Below are 25,323 nucleotides of genomic sequence, written 5' to 3'. Positions count from 1 at the left end.
CTTGAGGGCCACGGAAGTTTTTTATCAAGCTAGCATTTGTATTTTCTTTTCATTGAGGTCTATGTGACCTTATGAATAAGTTGGATGGAAAATAAATATCACAGTGGGCCCTATGAAGGTTTCAATGGTCGGCGTATTATTATCACCTCTATCTTCTCATGGTGTGGTCCACTTAAGCATTGGATCTGCCTAATTTTTGAGCTCATAACCTAAAATAATTTGAAAAAAAATGGATGAAGGTATTCATCACGGTGGGCCCCAAAGAGTCGCTTCCTGTGCCGATTTATGTCAAGTAAGGGAATGATGCAATCCACTTCCAAAATTGTGGATAGTGTCTTAATACCTCTTTTATAAAAGCAGGCACATGATTCATTAATATTTGCCATTTACAATAGAGAATAAAGGCAAGCCCATGATTCATTAACACAGCTCTTGAGATAGTAATATCTTAGATATTCATTCAATGTCTCTATCAACTTGTACTGACTTTTCTATCTTGACAGTCTATTTCAAGGACAATGATAAGAGAGTTTGGAACTTGTGTTCTAAGAGATTGTAAGGAAGTTCACATCCAAAGTATAGATTGATAGGTTCCATGGCAGCATCCTTGAAACTCACATAAACTGTTGAATCCTTGTTAACATGATGCCATTAATCTTAATTTCAATGGCCAGTAGTCCTATCTGTGGTAAGAACAATATCAAAGTTTCATTGAGAATTTATAATTCATTGTTTTCTTAGTTGTTTCTTTGTACATCGATCACATGAAATGTGGAGAAGTAAGGGTAGCATAACCCTTCAAGATTCTCTACAACAACTCAAGGAAAAGAGAAGAAGAAGAGCTTAAGAAAGATAAATTGACCCTCTTTCATAATAAGTGGATTCTTCACAAACTTGAACTAGAATAAAGATTAAAAGACTTAGAATCAAAGTACAAGTATTTATGAGTCCCAATCTTGGATTCTTCTGAATTCATTGTCACTTGAATCTACACTACACAAACACCCATACCACACGGGCATTTGATCCCATGATCTCATGTTGAAACAGAGTTTGCCTGTCGTTGAGCCATGGAGTCGGACCCAGGTAGAACTGCTTCAAGCCTTAAAAAGTTCGAGTGTTTGATCCGGCGGAGTATGGGTGCTTTTCTTTATCTTTGATGATTTCTCAATTGAAATAAGGGTTTTAGGAAGGTTTGAACCCCTCTAACTGCTTACACATGATTTGGGACATTGTCAAAAATCACTTTGTAACTGCATCGCTACTTGATCGAGCAAATGGACTCGGTCACGCAACTGGACCAATCGCATAGCTGGAAAGCAACTAGAATTCCAACTGTGCGGTTGGGCTCGCTCGCATAGTTGACCTAGTTGTGCAGCTACAATTTCAGCTGCATAGTTGAACTTGCCTATGTAACTGGGAACCCATTTTTTAAGGTTGTTTCCATCTCTATTGATTTTTAATTTTTTAGTACTTTTTTCCGAAGGGTCCCTGGGGCAGCTTAATGACTAAAATGCATATTTTGGGACATTGCTTGCTTGAACAGACAACGTGTATTTTTGAACTTTCAAAGGTGGACGACCTTTGATAAATGATATTAAGGCTTCTTTGAGTGGATTGGAGATGCTAGATATGCTCCTCGATATGGTTAAAAAAAAAAACAGAAGAATAAAATCTTATTATGTTATTTTAGGATAAGATGGAAAAATATATATATTTTTTGAAACATAAAACATGATAAAACAATATTATTAGTTATAAATACGGTGTATTGAGATATAATTTAAAAATTATAGCGACTTGATGTGGTGCAAAGGGAACAATCTCTTGATACAACAATTTTATGTGAATTAAGCACATGCTATTTAGTTCATCAATCTAATAGTTGACCTGATCAAGTCACCATCATGTGAATTGTCCTAAATCTTCCAAATAATAAGATCTTAACCATCCAATCTGGTCTGTTTGGATGCAACTTCAACAAAAGGATTTTTCCACAAAAGCAAGAGCATATCGCCTTTGTCAATCAATTTTAGAAAACTTGCCATATTGGTTTTTGTTGATTAGGCTTGTTTAGGGCTTATCTTGACAAGTGGGTATTAAAATGGGTTTTGAAAAAGTGCATCCAAACACAATGCAAAAAGGGATTTGGCTTAAAATGGTGTTTTTAAACATGCCCTTAGACTTTTTTAAGACTATAATTTCTCTAATTATTCATAATTAAAAGTTTTTATTTCTTTACCGAGAGGATAGTTCCTCTCCCAATCCTAGCCATATGTGTGCTACTGTCTCTAATTTTCTTTTTACCCACACCGTAGTGGGATTTCACCACCTATGGTTGCTCGAACCCTTGACATGGCATTAAGCGGCAATAGTAAGGACTCTAAGTACTTATATGGACATGAAAATGATAAAATAATTCAAACCACTTGCTTGGTCTCGAATCTAGTAGCAACTCGCCAAGCTAGGGGTGAATAAGCCCGACTCACCTAAATTGAGGGTGACTTAGGGTGTCGATCCTGATTGGGTCCAACCAAGTCTTGGTCGACTCTTACAAGTCACATGGGACTCATCCAAGTCTTAAAATCAATTATTATGAAGCAATTAACAATTATCGACAGCCCTTCTCTCATACAGTTCAATTTTACTGATTAATATGGACTGTCGCTCTTTTTTTCAACCATTCTTCTGCAATTCACTATATGCAATGAATGCAATAGCTAAAGATTGATAATTTGTTGTTTTTCAACTATAGTCTACCATCAGTTGGCCCACTAAAGGACACATGAAATAACAGTAATTATTCTTAATTGTAGAGCAAAAATCATATGGATATGATGTAAAATGCATTTTAACTCTTAATAAGAAAAGAATTTACTACTCCAGCTTCGAAGGTTGTAAAAAATACATTTTAAGCCTAAGGAGTAAAGTTTGAGATCGATTTATAGGCCCATGCTTGATAAGTTTAATATGGCTAACTGGTCCAAGTATGCTACAAGGCCCAACTTATAGACCCAAGCCAAGCCGACTTCAAGGGCCTTTATAAAGAGCCGGGTCAAGTCCATTGCAAAAGTATTACTTGGACTGATTTTTATTTTTTTACACACACACTCACATAACACCTGGACCAATCTTACCTCATGTATGAAGCCATAAACCTTAGGGCTTATTTGAAACATGAGATTAGGTAGTATGGAATTGCGTTTGGTCTTGTAAAAATTTCACCCCGCATTTCAAAATGAGGATTAATATAGGTATCATATCATCCCGTCTCAATAATAGATGTTGCAAAATTTATCATGGATTTCGAAATTCATCACATTTGTGGCCCTACATTGATGCTTGTGTTTTGTATGTCCATCAACACGTCCTTTACATGTGACATTCATGTTGCATAGTACCAGTGGTTGACATTGGTTATGAATCTAGTCCGTTGTTTACAATTTCATGGTCTACCAAATATGAGTTTATTTTAATATAGTGTTTTTTTTTAAGGAAGAATTTGATCCCAATAATGAAAATGGACGGTCAAAATATTATAGTATTCAGTTGTAGTTTCATTCCACTTGGTCGGTAAAACTCACTAGAACTTATAATCTTTTTAAGTGAATGACATTATACCAAATTCAAAAGTGGACCTGTAGGATCAGTTTTTAACGGCCATGATTAGTTTGGTTCCTTTTCATATACAATTTTCAAGGCACCAAATCATATTCACATATATTTATTCTTCTTCTTTTTTTAATTATTATTTATTTTTATTAATGACTAAGAACATGTATGTGTTCAAGCCATCCATTGAGTAGCACCACCATGTATATTCCCTTAACTAGAAAATCAGGCCAGTCGTCTCATCAAGTGAGCTCAACGCACCAAATAAATTAACGGTTATAAACACTTGGACAAGTTTTATTCGCCATCAACCTTTTTCAAACATTATGGCCCACCAAGATGAGCGGATTAGCCTTGTATTCGGACTAGTACTACTACATGATGAACGGCTTCGATTTCATACGTGCGTGGCACATTTGCACGTGTGGAATTGGGAGCGATGCTCTACAAGTACGGAGGATGAGCAAACCTCTCTAGATACTAGTACAGATATTGATACATGAACTTCGATACAATTTCAAAAGGAAAAACAAAAATAAAAATAAAAATCTTGGCCCCCATATCTCAAATGCATGACAGATCCGACCGTTCCATGAGATGGACCGCATATCAGATTATCTGACCCAAAAATCAGGCCAATCCACGCCTCCCTCTTGTAGCAGAGACCTTACAGAACAAATGGACGGCGTAGATGATACTTTTATAGCCGTCCATTTGTTTGTGACACGTGGTCCAATTTAAGAGCAAACCAGCCTCATTTTTGGGCCAGGTGATCCGGACAGCGTGTGTGGCCTCATGGAAGGCTCGGATATAGCACCCACACGTGTGGGCTCAGCAAAGACGGCTCTTGAAAGCTTCCCACGTCAAGCCCTTCTCTAAGTACTCGATGTTGGAGGGGTCAAAAGGCCCTCTAATCCGATCAATGGATGTGATGACTGCTCTTGCTGGAAGGACACTCTTTGATGGGTCAGCTGAAGTCTTATCACTCAAGCAAGATGAAAATCCCTGAAATCACATGGAAAAAAAGCATTGTGACCGTTGGATCTTTGATCATATTACCGCCCGTGTTGGTGCGCGGCTTCGGTGGATCCCTCACCCTGGGCCCACAGTGATTTCTTTTCCTTACATCCACTCCGTCCATCTGTTTTTACAGATAATTTTATGGGATAATACCAAAAATCAAGTAGATCTAAATCTCATGTCGACCACACCACTGGAAACCGTGTTGAAGTACCATTAAAATCCTTTTGTGGACCATAAAAGTTTTCGATCAAGCTGATATTTTTGTGATCATTTCATCCAGATCTTTGTGACACTATAAACAGGTTGGATGGACATTCCGGTTTTCCCCAAGATGTTTTTAATGGTGGGGATTCGATCACCACTGTTTCCTATGGTGTGGTCCACCTACCATTTGGATCCGCTTCATTTTTTGGATCCTGCTCCAAAAATGAGCTTTCAAAACGGATTGACAGCGTGGATGTAAGGTAAATACATCAAAATGGGCCCCACAGTCTGGGATCCCACCCACCTCAGTGGATCCGCGGATCCACCGAAGCCGCGCCCATCATCACACGTGCCAAAATTCATTGATGTGGCCCATCACTTCTCCTGGGACATTTCTTCCAAACATGATTCACATTTTGCTCATGTCATCTACATGCCACTGCATGTGCGAACTTGATAGATGAAATCAACATCCGCACCGTCCATCAGGTGGATCCGACCATGTGGATGTTCTCAGCCAAAAATCAGGCTGATCTACTCATCAGGTGGGCCACGCCGCTGGAAACATGTATGCAGCTTGGAAAACCTTTTCGGCCGCATATCTTTCTAAAGGTGTGGCCCATCACCTAATTAGTAGACTGTCACGGTTCTTGGCGAAGGAGAACTATGTAGCGGACACCCAGATGCATGGGTTGGATCTTGTAAATAATCTGCCCTAGGGGCTTATAACAAGATGAATCGTGCATATTCTCCGAAGGGAAATGATATTTACACCATATGCTTTTTTACATGTGCACACACAGCTCTTTCAATTCGTTTTTGTATTAGAATGACAGCAAGATGTAGTATCCAGTAATCCAGATCCTCTACTTGTCACACAAATATGAAATTTCAACGTACCTGCATCATGATTGGTTTATATCATCGTTGATGTCACCAGCACCATTACATTAGAAAAAGTGTATGATTACATAAGAAGTTTTTATTTATGGCAAGTAGAGGATATAGATTCCAAGGTGTACCTATTAATTCCAAAATCACTCAAGTTTCATGTAACCCCACCCAAAGCTCTATGGGCCCCCACGTGATGTTATACTCAGTCCATCAATTTAACCCGTTCATTGATGTAAAGCAGGACGCATATTTATATCAGCTCAAATAAACTGAAAAAAGTCCAAACAAAAGCGGAAGTAATTCATAGATCTTACATGAGGTATAATATAACTAGGCTCCAAGTGTGTCTAAATTAGAGAAATTCATTTGGAATTAAGAAAAACTAATTTTAAAGTGCATACCATAAATCAACTATAACTTTTGATCTGAAATGAGTTACGGAATACATGATTTATGAATTTTGACTAAAATTTCATTCTAGGGCCAACTAACACTGTAAGCATATTGTGTCATTTCATTTCGCAAGAAAATGACTCATTATTATTCAAATGTTCCATTTTTTTTTTAAAGTATTATTTTTAATAAGTTTTAAGTTGGTCATAACTTTTCATTCGTAAAGTCTCAATACGTGGTGTTTTCTTAGAGTTTATTTTTTATCATGTTAGGAATCATCCTGCATGATTAAATTAGATATTTTTATTTTTAGTAAGTTCAACTATTTAAGAAAAGTTTCAGTTTATTTACGTTAGGATTCTTACTTAGAATTACATTTTATTGGTTAAAACTTAATAATATTACTTTCAATAAAATATTTTTAAATTTTCTTAACTTTATGTGTATTCTAAGCGAATAAGCCTTGTGGATTCAAGGTCTTATTCATTTGAATAAGATAGTGATATTTCTTATTATTCACATCCTTTCCTACATCACTCATGATGTAACATAAAAACAAAGTAGATCAAAAACTCAATTGGGCCCCATCATAAAAATAATAGGAGTTGAATATCTATCTTGAAGAAGAATAAGACATAGGATCTTCTTCTCCTGGCCACAAGAGTGGAGCCGATTTCCTGAAAATAGATATACAAGGTGAAGCTTAGGAGTGACGATTTAGTCTAAAGGTACAAGTAACAGTTAGCTTAGTTGTTTGTGGTATGTTGATGCAAAAATCTGGTCCACCCTCTTGAGACCTTTGAGTACCTGCATGGGAAGAAGACAAAGGAGACCCTGGCTAGAGTAGGGGACCCTCCGATGCCAAAGTCAGGCTAGGAATCTGGGTCTTATAGCATTGAGGGGGTTTGGGAGAGAGTTTTTGCGTACCTTTAACCTGGAGAGCCCTATTTTTATAAGAGTGGGAGATTCCAGCGTAAGGGGATTCTCTCTTGATTTTCTGGGAAATCCGATTCAGGTGTTGTTTTATTGACGGATACATCCGATCCCGAGATTTCCGAGCTCGGGAATCCTTTTACAAGATTCTCGGGACGGTGTTTAAGATTACACTGTCTCTCCTTTGTTTGACTCAGCTTCAATAGATTCGTAATCTCGGCTGGCTTACAAAGATTTTTTTACCTACTATTGGACGAAACTGAATCGGTTCAGGACCGATGTTTTCTTTCTATCCGATAGCCGATACCACAACCAACCATACATAGGTCGGTTTCATAATCGGTCAGGTGTCTTTCTGATTCAGGACCTTTAATAGGTCCCTTTATACATTGCTGCCCCGTTAACCGAGTCAACTTGATGTGTCTTATACTTGCCCAAGGCTCTCGACTCTCTCAGCTTCGGTCGGGATTCATTTCCTACAAATCTGAGCAAGTCTCTCCTTTAGGCTTTATCTTATCTGGATCCGAACTATTGGCTTGGATCCCTCGGAAAGTTTCAGGAGAGTTGGTCCATTCCATAACCGAGTCTCCGGACTTGTCATATTTTTCCCCAACAGTAAGCCACCTACTCCTTGTGTCAGTTATATCGGCACTAAGGAGTAATGCATTGCAAACTGAGGTTATGATGGGGCACTTATTGCTTCATGTGTCGTTCTTAACGTGGGACGGATCGTTACTCGAGGTCGCACGAGCGGATAGCCGTCAAGTCGTTTCGTCCGTTTATGAGCGTTAGACACGTGGCGAAGACGTTACTTGCGTCAGTCGGTATGCGCCACGCGTCAGGTGGGGGAGTCGAAGCAGGCGTCGATTCGACTCCTTAAATGTTGCTGCCACGTGGCTCGGCTATAAAAGGAGGAGCGGGATCGACTTTCACACTTTCGTCTGCCCACTTGATTTCCTTTTCTTCCGTTCTCTCTTCTTCCTTCTTTACTGTGCTTGTGATCTGCCATTCTTCTACGTCCTTGCTTTCTTCCTTCCTCCTCAACTGTGCTTTTCGTCTTTCCGGTGAGTCTTTTCTTCCTCCCTTTTCGTTCAGTGACAATGCACCCTTCAAGTCCACGGGAGGGAGTTTCTGTGACGAAGGCGAAACGGAGCATTTTTAGAATATTTCGGAATCGCCTTCCTTACTGGCGGAGATGGCGATGAGCGCCAATGAGGCTTTCCAGCTCACCACTAGGATGTTCAGTGAGATTCCAACGGAACGCCCTGCTCAAGAGGGCCCCTCTGTCTTGAGACATGCCCCGGGCAGGCCTACCCATTTCTTCCCTAAGGATGACTTAGAGGAAGAGGAAGAAGAATTAGGAACCTCTGAGTCGGCTCTTCCCAAGAGACCGATGATGACCGAGTTTGGGGGAACCACTGAGTCGGTTCCCCTACGGAGATCGACTTGATTTGTGGAGTCGGTAGCTGAAGAAGGAGAGGCTGCCGAGAGTGAGGAGGTCGGAGACGAGCAGAAGGGGCCGGTTCCCTCAGTTTTGACCGAGACGGATTTGGATAGGATCCGAGTAGGGTATTATGTTCCTGACTCAGTAATTCTTCCACTTCTGCTTCCGAATGAATTGCCCGACCATCCCCCTCTTGGGATGATCGTAACTTTTCAAGTTGCCATGCAATATGGCTTGCGTCTGCCCTTACAACCCATTGTTCGGAATTTTCTCTCCCGGCTCAGAATTGCTCCTGGGCAGATAGTTCCAAATGGGTGGAAGAACTTGTTTGGATGTGCAGTGTTGTGGGCTGAGACAGAGCAGACCTCACTGACCATGGATGAGTTCCTTTATCTATACCAAGTTCGACCGAACACTTTGCAGCCCGGCTAGTATTTTTTGAGCGCTTGGCGGAAAAAGGGTTGCTCTTTGATAACTGACCCTCCTACCTCTAACAAGCACTGGAAGAGAGGTGGTTCTGGGCATGCGGTCGCTGGGAGACTGCCGAGCCTGGGCTGTTCGAATCTCTCGTTCCCCGGGTGTTCTCTAAAGCAGGTGACTCGGCACGCCTTTTCCCTCATTTTGCCTTGATAAAATCCTTTTAAGTCTGACTGAACATATTCTGTAGATATTTCCAAGAAAAAATCGAAGTTAGCAGCCAAAGTCTTAGCTCGGATCAGAGACCCGTGGACGTTGAGCCTAAAAGATAAGTCTTGGAGTCTCTTTTACAACCGGATCGTCTTCTTCTTTCGAGCCTTGATTCATCTGTGACAGGTATCATAGAACTATTTAGACATATCCTTCTCGAATTTTTCTTACTCTGCGTTTTGTCTGACAGAGAAATGGTTGAAGCTCGACCCCTACTGATGCCATCGTTGAAGTTGAAGGCTCCTCTGAGGTCAGTCCTTCCGTCGGAGCCTCGGCCTCCAAAGAAGGTGAAAACTACTCCCTCGATCGCGGAGCCTTCTGCCCCAGTCGCCACTACCTCGGCCGTCCCGATCGTCGTCGATTTTTCAGACCCCGAAGAGAGGGCAGAGGACGTTCGGGTCGAGTCCCGGGCGACTCTTGAGCTAGGACCTGTTGCGGAACGGGTCTCGAGGCGAAGAGAGGAGCAGAGAGGAGAGAGTTCAAGGGAGGAGTTAGCTCCACAGGAGCAATCATCCTTCTGTTGGGTCGTGACAGACATCGTTCCATAGGCTGTTTCTGCAGAGAGTGAAAAGGAATTCGCTTCCATCTTTGAAGCTCCCGGGAGTCGGATACTCTCCCATGCTGCGAAGTTCTTGCGTCAGGTAGGATATCGAATTTATCCTTTAGCTCCTTATCTCTTTCGGCTTTAATCGAACTTTTTTTTTAAAGCTCGCTCCTTGCCTGCTGAGAGCCAGCGTAGACTTGACCGAGGCTGGGAAGGCCTAGAAACATGTGGCGGACGTCGAAGAAGCTCGGAGACGGGCAGCAGAGGCAGAGGCTCAACTTGAGATTACCTCAACTCGGGTCAGCCGTTTGACTGGCAAGTTGAGCTTGGCTCAGAAGGCGACTGAAGATGCTAGAGCTAAATGTACTCGGATGGCTTAGCTGCTGAATGAGGCCATTGATGAGAGTCGGCAACTTCGCCTGGCTCGTGACACCTCCGAGGAGAAGCTAGCTCGGCTGAAGGCCGATACAAAAGCAGCGCTCGAGGTGGCCAAGAAAGAGCCAGGAGAGATGGCTATAAAAGACTTCCTTGAATTTTTGGAGTTTGAAGACGAGAGAGATCGCTTATATGCGAGCGGGTACAAAGCTTGTATCCAAGTGGTGAAACAATTTTTTCCCGACCTTAATCTCTCGAGATTCGAGGAAGGGCCTCCTGAGGATCCGGCGGCTGAAGCGGCTGAGCCTGATGATGCTGCGGGTGGTATCAGGACCGAGTCTGAAGCGGCTCAGGCTCTAGAGGTCATTTCGAGTGACCCTTGATAGCTCAGAGCTCAGTTTTTGGTACCATCATCGGCTCCATTTTTGGTACCATCATCAGCTCCATTTTTGGCACTCACACCAGCTCCGGGCAAGCTCCAGAATAGTATTAGCCGAAGAAAAAATTCGCACGTTGTGGCCGACCTTTCTTTTGCCCTTAACCCTTTCCAGTCTAACAATGTAATGCTGAAGCAAGATATAACTCGATGTAACATACTGATAAATGAATATGCTCAGTTTCATTTTATTCATTTTTGACTCAGTCTATATGCTTGTTACTTTCGAGCCTTTTTCATTGCTTAGTCGTGCCGACTTTAGGGGTAATAGACTTTTAGATGCTCGGCATTCCATGAATGAGGTAGTAGTCGTCCGGTTAGGTCTTCCAACCGATACGTCCCTGGTTGAATGGTGGCTAAGACGATATATGGTTTTTCCCAGTTGGGTCCCAGTGTACCTGAGCTAACTTCCTTATATTGAGGAACTTTTTTCGGAGAACCATGTCTCAAACTCGAAAACGTCTGACCTTGACTCGGGCGTTATAAAACCGAGTTACCTGCTGTTGCCGAGCTCCCATTCGTAGCCGATCTCTTTCTCTTTGTTCGTCCACAAGATCGAGTCCGAGTGTTAAGAGTTGTTCATTATCCTCTTCGTTAAACGAATTAACTCGGGCTGAAGGCAACCAGATCTCGACCGGAGTGACGGCTTCCTGGCCATAAGCGAGGAAAAAAGGGAGTTTCTCCTGTGGCGGTTCGAGCTATAGTTCGATATGCCCATAATATTTTCGGGAGTTCTTCAGCCTGTACTCCTTTAGCTCGGTCGAGCTTGGTCTGGAGATGTTGTTTGATGATCTTGTTGACTGCCTCAACCTGTCCATTCGTCTGAGGATGGTGGGGCGATGAGTACACATTTCTAATACTAAGGTTGTCACACATTTCACGAAAGCTCCTATTGTCGAACTGCTTTCCATTGTCGGTAACAATGGTCCGGTGTACTCCGAACTGACAGACAATGTTCTTCCACACAAAATCAGTGATCTTCTATTCGGTTATTTTTGCCAGTGGCTCAGCCTCGGCCCATTTCGTGAAGTAATCTACAGCTACGACAACGAACTTGGTCTGGCCTCTTCCCGTTGGGAGTGGCCCAATGATGTCGATTCCCCATTGTGCGAAAGGCCAAGGACCTGTCATAGGTGTCAGCCATTCAGGAGGTTGTCTCAGGATAATTGCGAATCTCTGACATCTGTCGCATCTCTGAGTAAGCTTACGAGCATCGTGTTGGATAGTCGGCCAGTAGTATCCCTGACGTAATACCTTATGCGTGAGTGATGGTTTCCACAGATCCCTTTATGGATTTCCCATAGTACATAGTTCGCTTCACTGGGGTTCAGGCATTGCAGCAGTGGAGCATAATAACCTTTCGTGAATAAAGTCCTGTTGAGTATGGTGTAACGAGAGGCTCGGATCTTTAATCGTCGAGCCTCGGCACGGTCTTCAGGCAACTCACCCTTGTCGAGATATCGGACGATCAGATCAATCTAAGAAGGTTCCGAGTCAATCGTATGTATGGCCGAGCTAACTGGTTCACTAATACTCGGTTTAACGACGTACTCGACTGGAAAAGACATGGGTATATCGCCTTTATCGGCGGAGGCGAGTTTTGCCAATAGGTCGGCTTTGACATTCTCTGTCCGAGAGATCCGAGTGACGACACAACACTGAAAGCCGCTGATCAGTTCTTTAGCTTTCTCCATATATGCTTTTAATTGCTCTTTCCGTGTTTAATATACACTGGTAATTTGGTTAACAACCAGCTGAGAATCACTGAAAACATTTAGATGTGTAACACCCAAGCTGGCCGCGAGTCGAAGGCTGAGCAACAACGCTTCATATTCTGCTGTATTGTTCAACGCTTGAAATTCAAGTCTTAAGGCATACTACATGTAGGTTTGATCTGGAGTTTCTAGAACTACTCCTGCCCTGCTTGCCATAGAGTTGGAAGAACCGTTGACATATAGCTTCTAGGGTATTGGGTCGAGTGATGACGCGGGGAAGTAGTAGTCGATTCTTCAACAGGCTCAGTCGTAGGCTCACTCATCGGGTTGGTTTGTGATGTTACTTCAGCATTGAAGTCGGCCACGGCTTGCCTTTTGATTACTACTCTTGGCTTATATTGAATGTCGAATTCGCTGAGTTCGATTGCCCACTTCATAAGTCGGTCGGATGCATCCGGTTTCTGTAGAATTTGACGCAGTGGGAGATCGGTTATAACAAAAATGGAATATGCTTGGAAGTATGGCCGAAGTCAGCGTGAGGAGACTACTAGAACTAGGGCAACTTTTTTCAAGAGTGGATATCTCGTCTCTATCGGTAATAGTGCTTTGCTGACATAGTAAACCGGTAGCTGTTTGCCTTCATGCTCAGTATCAGGGCCGAGCTAATTGCTGCCTCAGACACCGCTAGGTATAGCAGCAGGGCTTCTCCTGGCTCGAATTTCGATTAGAGTGGTGGAGATCCGAGATAAGACTTTAATTGTTGGAACGCTGCTTCACACTCTTTCGTCCAATCTATCGTTTGTCGTCCCTTCAATTGTTTGAAGAATGGGAGACATTTATCCGTGGCTCTGGATAGGAAACCATTAAGTGTCGCCACCCGTCCAGTCAGTCTCTGTATATCTTTAATCATTTTCAGAGATTCCATGTCGAGCAGGGCTTTTATCTTTTTCGGGTTTGCCTCTATTCCTCGCTGGCTGACCAAGAAACTGAGGAACTTTCCCGAGCTTACGCCAAAGGCACACTTACTCGGGTTCAGTTTCATTCGGAACTTGCGTAAGATAAGGAACATTTCTTTTAAGTCAACTATATGGTCGGCCGCGTGTACACTTTTGACGAGCATGTCGTCAATGTACACTTCCATGGTTCGACCGATCAGCCGAGCAAAGATTTTGTTCACCAATCTTTGATAAGTCGCACCAGCATTTTTCAAACCAAATGGCATCACACGGTAACAATAAAGGCCTTTGTCAGTGACAAAGGTAGTTTTAGATTTATCGGACTGATGCATTACAATTTGATTATACCCTAAATATGCATCCATAAAGCTAAGAAGTTCATGCCCCGCAGTACTATCTACCAACTGGCTATACTCGGAAGATGAAAGCTATCCTTTGGGCAGACTTTATTTAGGTTGGTATAGTCAATACAGACTCGACACTTTTCATTGACTTTTTCACAAGTACGACATTAGCTACCAATTCCGAGTAGTATATCTCTTCTATGAATTTTACCTTGAGGAGTTTGTTAACCTCTTTTTTGATGACAGCGTACCTTTCGGGGCCAAGTGGTCATCGCTTTTGTCGGATCGGTCGGTAAGTCGAATCGATATTGAGTCGATGAGTGTTCACTGACGGGTCGATTCCCTACATATCTTCATGGTTCCACGTAAATATGTCAGCATATCGTCGGAGCAGGGCTATCAAATTATCTTTCAAGGGTGATCGCAGAGACGAGTCAATTTGCACTGTTTTAGATTCGTTTGTCTCGACCAAAGGCACCGAGATAAGATCTTCAACTGGTTGCCCTTGTTCATGCGTCTCGACCCGAGGGTCTGTGACTCAATCATCGATACTTCGGTTAGAGCTTTCTCGGTGGAAATTTTTAAAGCTGTCACGTAGCAATGTCTCGCGTCCTGCTGATCTCCTTTGACGACTCTTACTCCCGACTCAGTCGGGAATTTCATGGAGAGGTGGTATGTAGATACCACGACCTGAAGGAGACTCAGAGAGGGTCGACCGAGTATAGCGTTGTACACAGACGATTGGTCGACTATCAGGAAATCAACCATCGTCATTGCTTGGTGCGGAGGGTTCCTAGCTGTGAGAGGCAGTGAGATGATCCCTTCTGGTAGTATCTGTCCCCCCGAGAATCTGACCAATGGGGTATGAACAGATCGTAATACCGATCGTTCAACACCCATCCTGTCAAACGCCTGAGTGAACAATACGTCAGCTGATGATCCTGTGTCGACGAGTATGTGGAACACCCTTTGGTTTGCGATGGTAAGAGTAACGACCAATGCATCGTCATGTGGATAATGGATGCCTCGAGCATCTTCATCAGTGAACGAGATACGGTACTTTTCTTTTGAAGGCTGAGCTATGGTCAGAATTTCGGACTCAGGTCAGCTGAGGCTTTTAGCATGGTTTTTTCGGACATTATTTGAGTCGCCTCCTCACAGGGGTCCTCCGACTATCGTTAGGATTTCTTCTGTGGATCGGTTGTCGCTCGGTCGTTCTTCCGTTGCTTCTGTTCTCTCGACATATTCTTTGAGCCGGCCTTCTCGGATAAATCTTTCGATCTCCTCCTTCAAGTGATAGCAATCACTTGTGCTATGGCCATGATTACGATGGTAGTGACAGTACTTGTCCTTATTTTGTCGGTTCGGATTACTCCGAAGCTTATTCGGCCAACTTACAAATCCTTCACTTTTGATTTCCATCAACACCTATTCTTGAGGTTTGTTAAGCGGGGTGTATGTAGAAAATATTCGGTCGGGGTCGCTTGCTTGACTTGCGTTCGTCGCGCCCTCGGTCGTCCTTACGGTTTTTTCTTCCGGCCGAGTCAACTTCCTTTTTGGCTGACTCTTTGGCCGTGGTTTTTGCGTTCTGGACAGCCTCACGCAAGTTCTGCGTTTCTTCTGCATCTGCGTACTTGTCTGACCGAGTCATGAACTCCGCCAAAGTCTTGAGCGGACTCTTGTCCAGGGACGCCAGAAACGGCTTATCCCTCACACCTTGCATGATGGAGTTGAGTGCTATCTCCTCTGAATGTTTCCGAACTTAGAGTGATTTGAAGTTGAATCGTTTGATGTAATCTTTCAGCAACTCTCCCTCCTTTTGAACTATATTGTTTAGATGCGCTGGGGGCTTCAACTTCTTCTTCCTGCCAATAATATTGGTAAGGAAGGCATCACTAAGTTTTGTGAAGGTTTAGATGGATTTCGATTTCAACTGTTTGAACCAAAGTCAGGCTACGTCGGCTAAGGTGAGGGAGAAAGCCCGGCACATCACGGTGTCCAAGGCATCATGTAGTTCCATGTATGTCCGGAAGCATTTGATATGCTCAGTCAGGTCGGTTTTACCAGTGAAAGGTGTAATTTGCGGAAGACGGAACCGTTCCGGTAGCCGACCCTGGATTACTTCGTCCACAAACGGGGATGCTTTTGTTTCGGGTCAATTCTGACGCAAATCCCGACCCTGTTTCATGTCCTCGATCTTTTCCCGCACTTGCTTCCTGAAATCTTGAAGGTCGGCTTTCCAAGGTTCGTCACTTTCTGCCATTCCCTCGGTCAGAGGCCGACTGCGCCTCCGCTGATCGATTTCATGTCGGAGATCAGTGGGGGGCAGCACGGCAGTAGCAGAATGAGCGGGCGCTGGCTTAGATGGGCCTTGGAGCTGACTTTGCTGAGGGAATGTTGGTTGCGGGACAATAGGCTCGGGATTGGCAACTTGATGCGGGACGTTCGTCGTATGAACACCCGGCGGAACTTGCTGCTGGTATATCTGTTCCAACAGCTGTTTCATGACGTTTATGTCGGATATGAGTTCCTGGACTTCTTTATCCAGTCGCCCATTACTTCGGTTCTGCTGGGTGTTTCTCGTTGGAGCAGAGGTCGTTGGACGAGCAGCGAAATTCTGACCTTGATTCCCTCGGACAGCGTTCACATCCGATGGTTCAACGGCAGCGGTCTCATTCGAATATTCTTGGACCGTTCTTCTAGTAATCACCATTAAAGCACATTTTACGACATCTGAATAGAGCGTAGGGAGCGACTTTTTGTGTCGATTCCCACAGACGGCGCCAAACTGTTGTTGTAAAAATCTGATCCACCCTCTTGAGACCTTCGAGTACCTGCACAGGAAGAAGACAAAGGAGACCCTGGCTAGAGCAGGGGACCCTTCGATGCCAAAGTTAGGCTAGGAATTTGGGTCTTATAGTATTGAGGGGGTTTGGGAGAGAGTTTTTGTGTACATTTAACCCTGGAAAGCCCACTTTTTATAGGAGTGGGAGGTCCCAGCGTAAGGGGATTCTCTCCTAATTTTTCGGGAGACCCGATTTAGGTGTTGTTTTGTTGACGGATACATCCGATCCCGAGATTTCCGGGCTCGGGAATCCTTTTACAAGATTCTCGGGACGGTGTTTAAGATTACACCGTCTCTCTTTTGTTTGGCTCGGCCTTAATAGATTCGTAATCTCGGTTGGCTTACAGAGGTTTTTTTATCTATTGTTGGGCGAAACTGAGTCGGTTCAGGACCGATGTTTTCCTTCTATCCGATAGCCGATACCACAACCAACCATACATAGGTCGGTTTCATAATCGGTTAGGTGACTTTCTGATTCAGGACCTTTAATAGGTCCCTTTAGATATTGTTGTCCCGTTAACCAAGTCAACTTGATGTATTTTATACTTGCCCAAGGCTCTTGACTCTCTTAGCTTCGATCGGGATTCATTTCCTATAAATCCGAGCAAGTCTCTCTTTCAAGCTTTATCTTATCTGGATCTGAACTATTGGCTTGGATTCCTCGGACAATTTCAGAAAAGTTGGTTCATTTCATAACCGAGTACCAGAAGTTATCGTATTTTTCTCTATTTTTCAATAATATAAGATTGATTATCACGAAACATCCAGTCTCCTTCTAGCTAAGATGACAGCCGTTCGAGTAGTCTTATCTCTCGCAGCTAACAAGTGAAGGCGTCAGTGGCTGATGGACGTAAAAAAAAATACTATGATCTACCAGTTAGGGCCTGCAGGGATCTTAGATCAAGTTGGTCTTTTCCCCCTTGGTACAGGTGGGAATTACCTTCTTATCAATGGGTTGGATGACATATAAACATCACGGTGGGCCCCAAGAAAGTTTCAATGGTGGGCATTTCCATCCCCACCGTTTTCGTGGTGTGGCCCACTTGAGTTTTGCATCTAAATCATTTTCTGGATTTCTAGCTAATACGAGATGGAGGAACTGATGGACGGAGTGGATGCCACACGGACATTGCAGTGGGAGCCAGAAAGCTTTGGGCTACAGGAACCATGTGCAACAAGGGCTACACAAAACCTCGTCCACACCTAAAGGTTTAAAAGAAATGGATAAGATCGGGTGAAAACCACAAAACACTTTCCCTCGCCCCGAGGAAATCATATCCATGCCTGAGGACTGGAATCCTCTACCGAACCTCGTTTACGCAGTATCTGAAACACGGACTCGGCTTCCTTTAGAGACTCGGTATGGTCGGCGCTGGAAAAGATCTGTGTGGCCCCACCAAGGTGTATATATATTTTTTTATCCATGCCGTCCATTCATTTTTCCAGTTCATTTTAATGCACGAGATTAAAAATGAGGTATATCCATATCTCAGTTGGACCACACCATAGAAAACAGTGATGATTGAATGTCCACCATCAAAAACTTATTATGGGTCACAAAAGTTTTGGATGAAGCTGATACTTGTGTTTTCGTTTCATCAAGGTCTGTGTGACCTAATCAATGGATTGGATGGCTAATAAACCTTACAGTGGGCCCTATGAAGTTTTAATGGTGAGCTTTCTAAGTACCATTTTCCTATTGTGTGGTCCACTTGAGATTTGGATTTACTTCATTTTTGAGCTGATGCCATAAATTTTTTGGAAAAAATGGATGGACGATGTGGATAAAACATATACATCATGAGTTATAAGGAATGGACGGTCAAAATTGAAAATATAGTTTAAGAGGTGGCGACTCCGACTGAGTCGTTTGAATTGAATTTGGACTCAGTCAAGTCAGGAAGTGGCTCAGTCGAGTTAGGCTGAGTCGCGCCTCATTCTCAATTCTGACTCGTGGTGTCGAACCACATCAGCATGACCGAGTCTTGAGTCGACTCGGACTAGTCAATCCGAGCCGTAAAACATTGAGTCGTACCTTAAAGATAAGCACTTCTTCTTCATGGTCATCTACCCAGGCTCGAACCAGAAGGACCTCATCCTTCGCAGATTCGCTATATGATTCTAGCACGGCAATCTCTACGTTGTGCCCATAGTCTTCGTCTTCGTCTTCGTCAATGTCTTCATATCTCACTCTCCGTCTGGCCCGGCAAGATGTCGAACGTTGGATTTGAATTTTTGAATTTTTAAGATCTGAAGAAATGTTCATAGGCATGGAAAGAGGAGTTTTCTTGCTAGATTGAACATTGAAAATTGGACGTGGACATATGTTTGTGTGCAACATTCCATGCTTCAACATGGGTGAGTATAGAAGGAGATGTAGAATGTAGATGCAGAGATTTGTAGAGGATAAGGCAATACCACCAGGTCCACCACAAAGTGATTTTTTTTATGTGGATGGTACGTAAAGGCTAGTGGTGCAGGGGTTTGTGGCACATGTGGCGCTCACGTGTGAGATCAGGCCCGATCATTCGGCAGGGTTCATTTGTGATTGTGACTTCACCCAAAAAAAATTGACTGGTGTTGTTGGCACTCGATTTGTTTCGATAACGTGTGGTGTCTGCCGGCGTGCAGGAAATGATTGTACGGCTAGACTAAAACTGATCAACTTGACCTCAAGCTGATAGGTAGATACATCAAATGCGATGGTATATAACCAAGACTTGAGAAGATCGCGTATTTAGCCACTCACAAGATAATTATTAAGAACATGAGGCAATTATCGGAGGGTGGGTTGATGGGTTGCACCGGCATTCCATACGAATGGATTTTTATAAACAGAAACAATCAAACAAAAATGAAATATTTACAGTCCATAATAAGGAGCAACTGTAAGATATCTTTTTGAAAGATGAAGTGATTATATTGATACTAAGAAGAGACTTTTATAAGCAGAAACAGTAAAACAAAAAGGAAATACTTATAATTCATAATAGGGAGCAACTATAAGATACCTTTTTAAAAGGTGGAGTGATTGTATCGATACTAAGAATAGTCCAATGCAAAAGCATAAACTTGAATTACAGCTAAAGATTACCGCTATTGAATTATGACTAAGGATTACTGCTACTGGATTATCACGACCCCAAGATAGAACTATGATATGATAAGGAAAGATAAATTGATTAGTTTAACTGGTTTGGTGTGAGATACCTTGCTTCGTTAGATTTCTTACTATTTATAAATCTCTTCCATGACTATCTATAAGTGCTAATGTTGTAAGTAGATTGTCTAATTTCGTAGACAAAATGTATAGTGTATAGAACTTCAACCTACTTTAACATTTCAAGACTAGAAGGCGACTCAACATTTTAATATTAAAAGGCTCATAAGATTTCAGATGAAGATTAGAAGGCGACTCAACATCTCAAGATGTCATTTTCTATAGAATATGTAATTTTCTATGAAATCGATAGCTGAACTTACACTATCCCTCAGGCATTTCCCTCTTTATTCAACAATTGTGGTAATTGATTCGTCGTTACATCGGTCTTCCATATCCTTCATTCTCTTGACACGTGTCCTTTTAATCGCTCTTTTTCGCTTGACTATGTAACATCCTGAAAATCGGGGGTCGAGCAAGAGCTCAACTACCGAGTTCCAACGTATCATTTATGCAACATAGAAAATGATGGTTAAATGTTGTCTGTATTAGTACATTAAACATGAATGAGATTAAGCCAAAACAACATATCATACTCTAGAAATGATTAATTTAGGCAAGTGGAAGACTGTAATAGATATATAAAACGTATAAGTAATCGTAGGTCTCCAGAGTATGATCATTTTACCAGATCAGTAATTACATGTAAATTCTCAAAATATACAAGATGGTAATGTGTAATGTCATATAGTCCAAAATCCCGTAGCCTCGACAGCGCAACTCCAGGTCTACATAGACCCGCTAGAGAGTTGCATATAGGAGAACTCCTCGTCATCGAAATAGTCCAGCTCTGCTTCATAAGCATCGCCATCACCTGCAGCTAAGACAGAATCTGGTTAGTGTGTACAACACCGTCCCAGAATGTGGGAGTGAGTGATCAACTCAGTGGAGTTATAAGGCAAATGTTAATATGTTATCAATTCAATCAAGTAGTAATGATAAAGCAATACAACCAAACATCCCTAAGTACTCTGGTTAATGCAAATATGATATGTATTAATGATGCATGCCCTCACCTGCACTCCCTCTGCGATCTTCCTCTTACGGTCGCGGCATGCACCCCTTCCTCTGTGCTCAATACCAACGCCAAAGGCACATGCAGTGCGATGTTATGAGCGTGATTACCGAGTTCTTATTAGTCCTTTTCATACAGCAGGATTGGGAAGCTAAGGCACCTCCCTTTATATCATAACCCAAACATTGATCCATCTAGGGTCGATAATCCTAGTAGTCACATACGATAGATGGTTTTCTAATTCGCTACGGAGAGGCTCGTCACCGTCAGCGTAGGCCTGGTTTATACTCTTGTTGCTACGGAAAGGCTCATCGCCTCAGCGCAGTTTCAGAGTATGCTCAAGGTCACTACGAATGGCTCGTCACCTAATCGTAGAACGACAGCTCGAATACAGTGTCTCATACCACCGTATTCGGCTCACGAGCTTGGATTGCTCACTGGTCACTACGGGTGGGCTTGTCACCCCGGTGTAGGCCGACAGCTCGACTATGGTGTCCCATACTACCATGTCCGGCTCATGAATCTTAGCGGATCGAGGTACCAAGATTAACGGGGTTTCCACTAGTGAGTTTGGTACCTTAGGTTCGAACAGTGGCGTCCATACATGGTGAGCATACATTGGGTCAACCGGGTTGCTTAACAAGCTCGACTGGTACGAGCATACGTCGAGCCGATCGACATGGAGCGCGCAAGCACTCCGCGTGGCCTAACCACTGTCGACTAACAGCGTACGACTCGGATTCATTAGGCGTGTCTATCATGGTTAAGTAATTCAACCACCGTTCACAGACAATTACCGATTGCCTGGACTACCTCGTAGCCCCAATCACAATCCAAAGATAGCATTCACATATAGTAATCCAAAACGGCTTATGACAATAGAAATCAGATATAAACCGTATTTGAGCAATTTAACAAACACATACTATACATAGTAGCATACATAGACATTTCATCTATACCGCACATAGTAGTAAGATAGGTTTATATAAAGGATACTATAACGCCTTGAAATTCGGGGGTCGAGCATAACTTAGCTCCCGAGTTTCAAAACATCACTTATACAACATATGTAATGATGAATGTATGTTGTCTGTATTAGTGCATAAAACATGAAGTAAATTAAGCCAAAACTGCAAGCATAATCTAGGGACAGGTGAAATATGCAAACGGAAGACTGAAGAAATATATATATATATACGCACACATATAAGTCCCTGAGATATGTATGCTCTGCCAGGTCATAATTACAAGTGTTTGTTTCAAAATATAAGTATCAAAATGGAATAAACCATTACAAAATAAACTATGAATCCCCGTAGCTCAAGACACGGCTCACATGAACCCGCCTGAGAACTGCATAGAGGAGAACGCCTCCTCATCATCCTCATACTCCTTCTCTGCCTTGTGGGTCGCATCATCATCTGCATCTAAGACAGAGTCTGGTTGGTGTTTAAACACCGTCCCAGAACGTGGGAGTGAGTGATTAACTCAGTGGAACTATATAGTAAAAGTTAACATGTTATCAATTCAATCAAGCAGTAATGATAAGGTAATACAATCAAACATGTTTTAATTACTCTTGTTAATGTAAGGATGTATATAGAAATGATGCATGCCCTTACCTGCACTCCCTTAGCGTCTTCATCTTACGGTATGCATGACAACCTCCTGCAGTGCTCCACAACACCAAGGCACATACAATACGGTGCATGAACGTGATTACCAAATTGTTATTAGTCCTTTTCATACGGTAGGATTGGAAAGCTAAGGTACCTTCCTTATATTAATTCCCAAACAGTGATCCATTCTAGGGTCGTCAGTCCTAGACAATCTTATACGATATTATGGTTCTAGGTCATTGCAAAGGGCTCGTCACCAATCAATGCATACCTAATCATACCTTAGTTGCCACAATAAGGATCGTCGCCTTAATGCAGTATCAAGGTATGCTCGAGGTCACTACAAAGGGCTCGTCACCAATCAAGTAGGCCGACAGCACGAATATAGTGTCTTATACCACCATAATCGGCTCACAAGTCTGGATTGCTCACTGGTCACTACGGGGAGGCTCATTACCACAGCGTAGGCCGACAGCTCGACCACGATGTCCCATACCACCATGCCCGGCTCATGAGTCTTAGCGGATCGAGGTAACATGGTTAACGGGATTGCACTGGTAAGTTTAGTAACCTAGATTCAAACAGTAGCGTCCATACATGGTGAACATCCATCGGGACAATCGGGTTATTTGACGAGCTCGACTAGCACGAGCGCACGTTGAGTTGAATGACATGAAGTGCGCAAACACTTCGTGTGGCCAAACCACTGCCGACAACCCTAATACGACTCGGGTTCGTCAAACACGTCCTACATGACGAATGAATCTCAACCACGATCTCAATGCCTGTTACCGATTGCCTGGACCATAATATGGCCCCATACACATTCAACCATAATAGCAAACATGTTATAAGATGCAAGATAACGAGAATCCATACACATGCATTTATAAGTAAAGCGGTAAAATTAACAACTTGCATGGAGGAAATCATACACACAGTTAATTGGATAGTTAGACTAAGCAATTCATGGAGGAAATAGTATACATAAGTAAGGTAATTGAGATTTCATATCTCAACTGCCTCATAATTCACACCTTACTAAATACGAACTCATTCAGACATTTTCACAAACACTTAGAATACACTTGGCAACATACATCACATATGTCGGCCATAGTACATATTAGGGCAAATCCTTTTGACAAGGAGTTGTCGCATAAATAACAATCATATTCTTACGACAATTAATCATAACAATCACAACGCCAAATTCCAAATGCATACAAACCTTTCAACAAACACATGAATCACACTACTTACAACATAAATTATCTATATACGTAAAACGAAACAGATATCGCATTTGGCATGTGAAATGACACCCACGTTAGTAATAAATCATTAACTGACATTAAAAGCTTTGAAAACCATAACCTATACGAATATAGTCCGCACCTTAAACCAGAAAGTGCACAACAGATCTGATTTAGACGACAAGTCTTCGTCAATGGCGACTAGATAACCTAAGGCATGAAGTAGATTAGCTACATCAACACTTAGACTATTCTAAGCTCCAAAACAGGTTAGAGTTTGATTGACTTACCCAAAAATGAGATTATAATCGCCGAAATAACGATTCAGATGCGATGGATTAGGTACGCAGGGTAACTGGGAAGAATCTCAAGATGATTCACCAACTTCTCTCTCTTTCTCTCTCTTAGCTGGGGTTTGGAAAATTCGTATAGAATTTGAGAGTGAGGGTTTAAGGTCTTTATATAGGCTTAAAATTGATGGAATTAGCCCTAGGGCCAAGTAATACTTAGGTTATAACCAAATCGGGTCTATTTCGATCCAATGGAGTGTTTCTAGAGGTCCTTTTTCTGAATGTCGTCGGACTTAAGCTCACTAATATCGGATCTTAAGCAAGTTAAGTTTTCAGTCCGATCGGGTTTCCAGATCGCTCATGGTGGACCAATTTCAATTCAACGATCACTGAAACTCGATCAGGGCCACAAGCACTTTGACATGTGTGGGCCATCTTCCTTGATCCGAGGATGAATTTGGGTCAGAATCCAACGGTCAGAATGCTTAAAATCGGCGCGCAAGCGACACGACTCAGATTTTTTAAATTCATATTTAATTTCTAAAGAATTTCACCTTTCTCACACTCTTTACTCTAGACTCATGCAAATCGTCTCAGGACATCATCTGGACCTGATTTTCGAGGTGATTGTCAAGCCCAACAAGGTGGTTATAATTGTCTAAGTTTATTGCTATCGGACTTTCGACGTGCGGTCCAGGTCCGATACAATGTTTCCAAGTACTCCCGAGAGTAACTGGGTTTAGCGTTGAATCCTAGATTTCAGGGTAACGTAGCGCTAATGATTCTACAGGTTTTGGGTCTACAGATCGTATTTCAAGTGATTGGTGCTAATTTCACAGGTAATCGAGTTTAACGCTAATTAATTCACGTTTAATTTCTAAAGGATTGAGTCTTAAGAGAATTCTGGTTGAGGTGGTGCTCGGGTCTTTGCACAGAATTTTTCGGGATATTACAATCTACCCTCCTTAAAGAAAAAAATTTATCCTCAAAATTTGTACCTTTTCATACTCCTCGAGGATTTGAGGGTAGTTCTTTCTGACCTCAGCTTCAGCCTTCCAAGTAGCATTTTCTTCATTGTGATGCGTCCACAGTACTTTCACAAGTGGGATGACTTTGCTACGCAGTACCTGCTCCTTCCTATCCAGGATACATGCCAGTCGCAATGCATAGGTGACATCCTTGCTCAACTGCACATGCTCCCAACTGATAATATGCGAAGGATCAGGAACGTACTTCTTCAACATGGATACATGAAATACGTTATGCACACCCGCGAGTGGTGCTGGCAAAGCAAGGTGATAGGCTACTGCCCCCACTCGATCCAGTTTCTGAAATAGACCAATAAATCTTGGCGTGAGCTTCCCCTTCTTACCAAACTAGAGGACTCCCTTCATGGGGGAAACCTTAAGAAATACATGGTCTCCAACCTCGAACTCAAGTGATCGCCACCTCGTATCAGTGTAACTCTTCTGCCTGCTCTGGGCTATCAGAAGTCGACGTCTAATAATGTTGATT

The 25,323-nt window shown here is 42.6% G+C and overlaps 1 protein-coding gene across 1 annotated transcript; it reads right to left on the bottom strand.

The window, feature by feature from the left end:
- Positions 1-3,988: 3,988 nt before the first annotated feature.
- On the bottom strand, positions 3,989-18,827 carry LOC131251579 (uncharacterized). The gene is made up of 3 exons (XM_058252351.1): positions 18,441-18,827; positions 4,440-4,617; positions 3,989-4,081 (listed from the first exon to the last, which is right to left on the bottom strand). Exons 1-2 carry the CDS (start codon positions 18,759-18,761, stop codon positions 4,444-4,446), a joined length of 495 nt encoding a protein of 164 aa, XP_058108334.1. The 5' UTR covers positions 18,762-18,827; the 3' UTR covers positions 3,989-4,081; positions 4,440-4,443.
- Positions 18,828-25,323: the final 6,496 nt, after the last annotated feature.

Source organism: Magnolia sinica, chromosome 7, assembly GCF_029962835.1.
Source record: "Magnolia sinica isolate HGM2019 chromosome 7, MsV1, whole genome shotgun sequence".
Lineage (NCBI taxonomy): Eukaryota > Viridiplantae > Streptophyta > Magnoliopsida > Magnoliales > Magnoliaceae > Magnolia > Magnolia sinica.
Note: the sequence above shows the minus strand (reverse complement) of the source record. Positions and strands in the feature narration are given on the sequence as shown.

Coding starts and splice junctions, on each gene's coding strand:
- LOC131251579 (XM_058252351.1), bottom strand. CDS start 18,761: ATGTTGAAGCATGGAATGTTGCACACAAACATATGTCCACGTCCAATT. Junction 4,618..18,440: donor AAGAAGTGCTTATCTTTAAG/GTACGACTCAAT, acceptor ATGTGATTTCAG/GGATTTTCATCTTGCTTGAG.